This window comes from Gekko japonicus, unplaced genomic scaffold (assembly GCF_001447785.1).
Source record: "Gekko japonicus isolate JY-2015 unplaced genomic scaffold, Gekko_japonicus_V1.1 scaffold2490, whole genome shotgun sequence".
Lineage (NCBI taxonomy): Eukaryota > Metazoa > Chordata > Lepidosauria > Squamata > Gekkonidae > Gekko > Gekko japonicus.
Genome location: NW_015165317.1, coordinates 227,117 through 229,862, shown reverse-complemented (window position 1 = coordinate 229,862; position 2,746 = coordinate 227,117). Strand labels below are relative to the sequence as shown.

The following is a 2,746-nucleotide window of genomic DNA, read 5'->3' as shown; positions in this document are numbered from 1 at the left end:
CCTGCCCCCGCCCCCGGTCTGTGGTGTGGCTCATGTCTCCCCACCCTCCGATTTGGAAGAGCGCCTCCTCCTCCTCACCCTCGTCTCGTGGCACTTTGGGGGGTTCGCGGGAGCCGTCGTCGCTTTCGGAGGACCGGTCGGTGGAGTCCCTCGACGTCTGCTCCAAAAGGAAAGGCCCTTCGGCTCCGGCTTCCCCAGGGGAGCCCCAGATCTCCACGTGGCTCCCAGAAGTCTCCGCCCGCCTGCCACTTTCCTCCAGGGCCATCGGGGAGGAGGAAGAAGCGCAGCTCTGAAACGAGCGGGGTGACGTCTCAGTCTCTGGGGGAGTCCTCGAGACCTTGGGGGGGGGCCTTCCTTTGCGGGTCGGGGTTGCAATCCGCAAGTGTTCACACAGCCGATGGGAAGGGTTCCTCAAGCCCCGCGCTCAACTCCGGGCCTCACCCTCGTGCGTCCTCCGCTTCCGAATCTCCCTCCGCGCCCTCCTCTTTTCTTTTAGCGCGCGCTTAGCCCGCCCTCTCCGCCCACCTCTGCGTTGTCTCTGCACAACCTTGCGAGGGAGGGGGACGAGGCGGAAAGAGAAGGGGAGGTTGATCCACGCCTGCCCAATGGACTCCTTGCAGTGCTACAGTGACACGGCCAAGATCACATAAGCGTTTCCGTCGCTTTAATAGCCCCCGCTGACCTTGACTGTGTATTTTTATTATTTATTAATTGATTTCTATCCCGCCTTTCTCCCCAGTGGGGGGCCTCAAAGCGGCTTCACTTGTTCTCCTCTGCTTTAACTTCACAACAGAAAAAAAATACACCATGGAGAGAACGTAGTAAAGGTAAAGGTTTCCCTTGCTCGAAAGCCAGTCCAATCCGACTCTAGGGATGCGGTGCTCATCTCCCATTTTTCCAAGCCGAAGTGCCAGCACTGTCCAGAGACGTTTCTTGAGAAACTTAAATGTAACTGTGGTGTAGCAAGTCCTGACATGTCCAGACAAGTCCAGAGATAAACGTTGAGCTTCGCTCAAAGAGACAATGGACTATGCGGATCCTAGCCCGCTCCAATCAGGGGGCTAGGTTCCTGGCCGAGAGCCAATGGGACTCTCAGCCGCTGTAAATAACCTATTGGGAAGCGGGTGTGTGTGTGTGTTTTGGGTGGCAGTTTCTCGGGGAATATAAGCCAGCCTGTTAGCCGGCCAAAGTCATCTTGTTCCTGATCGAATAAAGTACGCTTTGTTGAAATCATTGTTTGCATACTTTTCAGTATCTTTGACTGTGCCCACTGGATACCCCGGTATAACAATTGCAGGGGTTTTTTTAACTGCCCCCCCCAAGGCTTAGGGGGGGAAATATGGAAAGCACTGGAATGTGACGGGTTACTCAGAGTGAACTTTTACAAGCGGTAAACAGTTTCTAATGTGAAAAGGGATGGCATTAAAGCAACTAGTAAGTTGCTGTGCATTCTTGAACCAAAAGCAAACAAATGGGTATTCCCTCCTCCGCAGACACCTTGTAAAAATTATTTACACAATGCCTTTTACTGAGCCAACATGGAAATTAAGCTTACATTGTGTTTACTGAAAGAAAGCAACTCCCTTGGTATGAAAAAACACACAGACAATTATTTTTAGTGATATATTATAAAAAAGAATGCTGTGAAATGATGAACCACTCCCTATGGCCTATGCACAACCTTCACAAACAAACAGGTCATTACAGAAGAGTTAAACCATCAGATAGGGCGGTGTTGTGTCAGAGGATTCAGGTGCAGATCTTAGGAGAACAATGGAATCGGCTTCCAGACCATGGAACATACTTGGAAGGCTGGGACACCTGCTCTTAAATAGCACGGAGAGGAAAACTGGACATAGGGGTCAGACGAAGCCCTCCCAGTCTAACATGAGGACACCCAGTGGCTATTCTCCATCCATGCTGAAGTCAGACAAGGCCTCCTCCTCTCCTTCAGGATTCAGTTGCGAGAACGACAAGTCAGTCACCTAGAAAGAGAAGGGAAAGTTGTGTTGGTTGCTCTGGGCACACCTGGGGTGGCTCAGATTTCACCAACTGAGAGCTCCATTTCAGACACTCCAACTTGTGACGGAAGGCCAAGATGGTCTCGGGGGCCACATGCCCATCTTTCTTTTCTGCCCTAGAACCAAAACTCCTGTAAAGGTTGGCCTGCTTGTCTGAACAGCCAGGATAACCATCTTCCACTTGCTCTCCCTCACCTCACCCTAGCTGTGCCCCCAAGACCACAAAATCCACAAAACTAGTTAACAGAACCAGAAGGGTCTTCCAGCTGGATCCAACTAGAGGCCCTGCTAATCTGGCAATCGGATGCCCTTAAAAGGCTCAGACAAGGAAACGCTGAAGATGGTCGCCGCTTCCTGTTTAACCCCCCAGCACGTCTCATTCAGTGATAAGACTGCCTCTAACTATGAAATTCCATCCTTAGCCATTGGCATTCTCTCCGTGTTCCCTCCTTACTGGATCAATGTTTTAATTGCTCTCCTTTATGTCTTTGTACATATTTTGTTTTTAATTTGTTTTAATGATGTGTGTTTGGGGGGGGGTTATTCCAATGGTTTTAAAATATGATTTTTATCAACCATGTTTTAAATGTGTTGTTGAAGGCTTTCACGGCCGGAGTTCATTAGTTGTTGTAGATTTTTCGGGCTGTATGGCTGTGGTCTTGGCATTGTAGTACCTGACGTTTTGCCAGCAGCTGTGACTGGCATCCTCAGAGGTATAACACAGA

At 50.1% G+C, this 2,746-nt stretch overlaps 2 protein-coding genes across 2 annotated transcripts in view; both read right to left on the bottom strand.

Moving 5' to 3' along the window:
- The window catches only part of LOC107109803, a 2,484-nt gene extending 2,219 nt beyond the window's left edge, over positions 1 to 265 (bottom strand). Inside the window, exon 1 of the mRNA XM_015410507.1 lies at positions 79 to 265. Coding sequence (XP_015265993.1) covers positions 79 to 265 — 187 coding nt within the window. The remainder of the gene's footprint in view (positions 1 to 78) is intronic.
- A 1,380-nt stretch (positions 266 to 1,645) lies between these two features.
- The window catches only part of RDM1 (RAD52 motif containing 1), a 12,879-nt gene continuing 11,778 nt past the window's right edge, over positions 1,646 to 2,746 (bottom strand). The window contains exon 6 of the mRNA XM_015410506.1: positions 1,646 to 1,985. Coding sequence (XP_015265992.1) covers positions 1,905 to 1,985 — 81 coding nt within the window. The 3' untranslated portion in view covers positions 1,646 to 1,904. The remainder of the gene's footprint in view (positions 1,986 to 2,746) is intronic.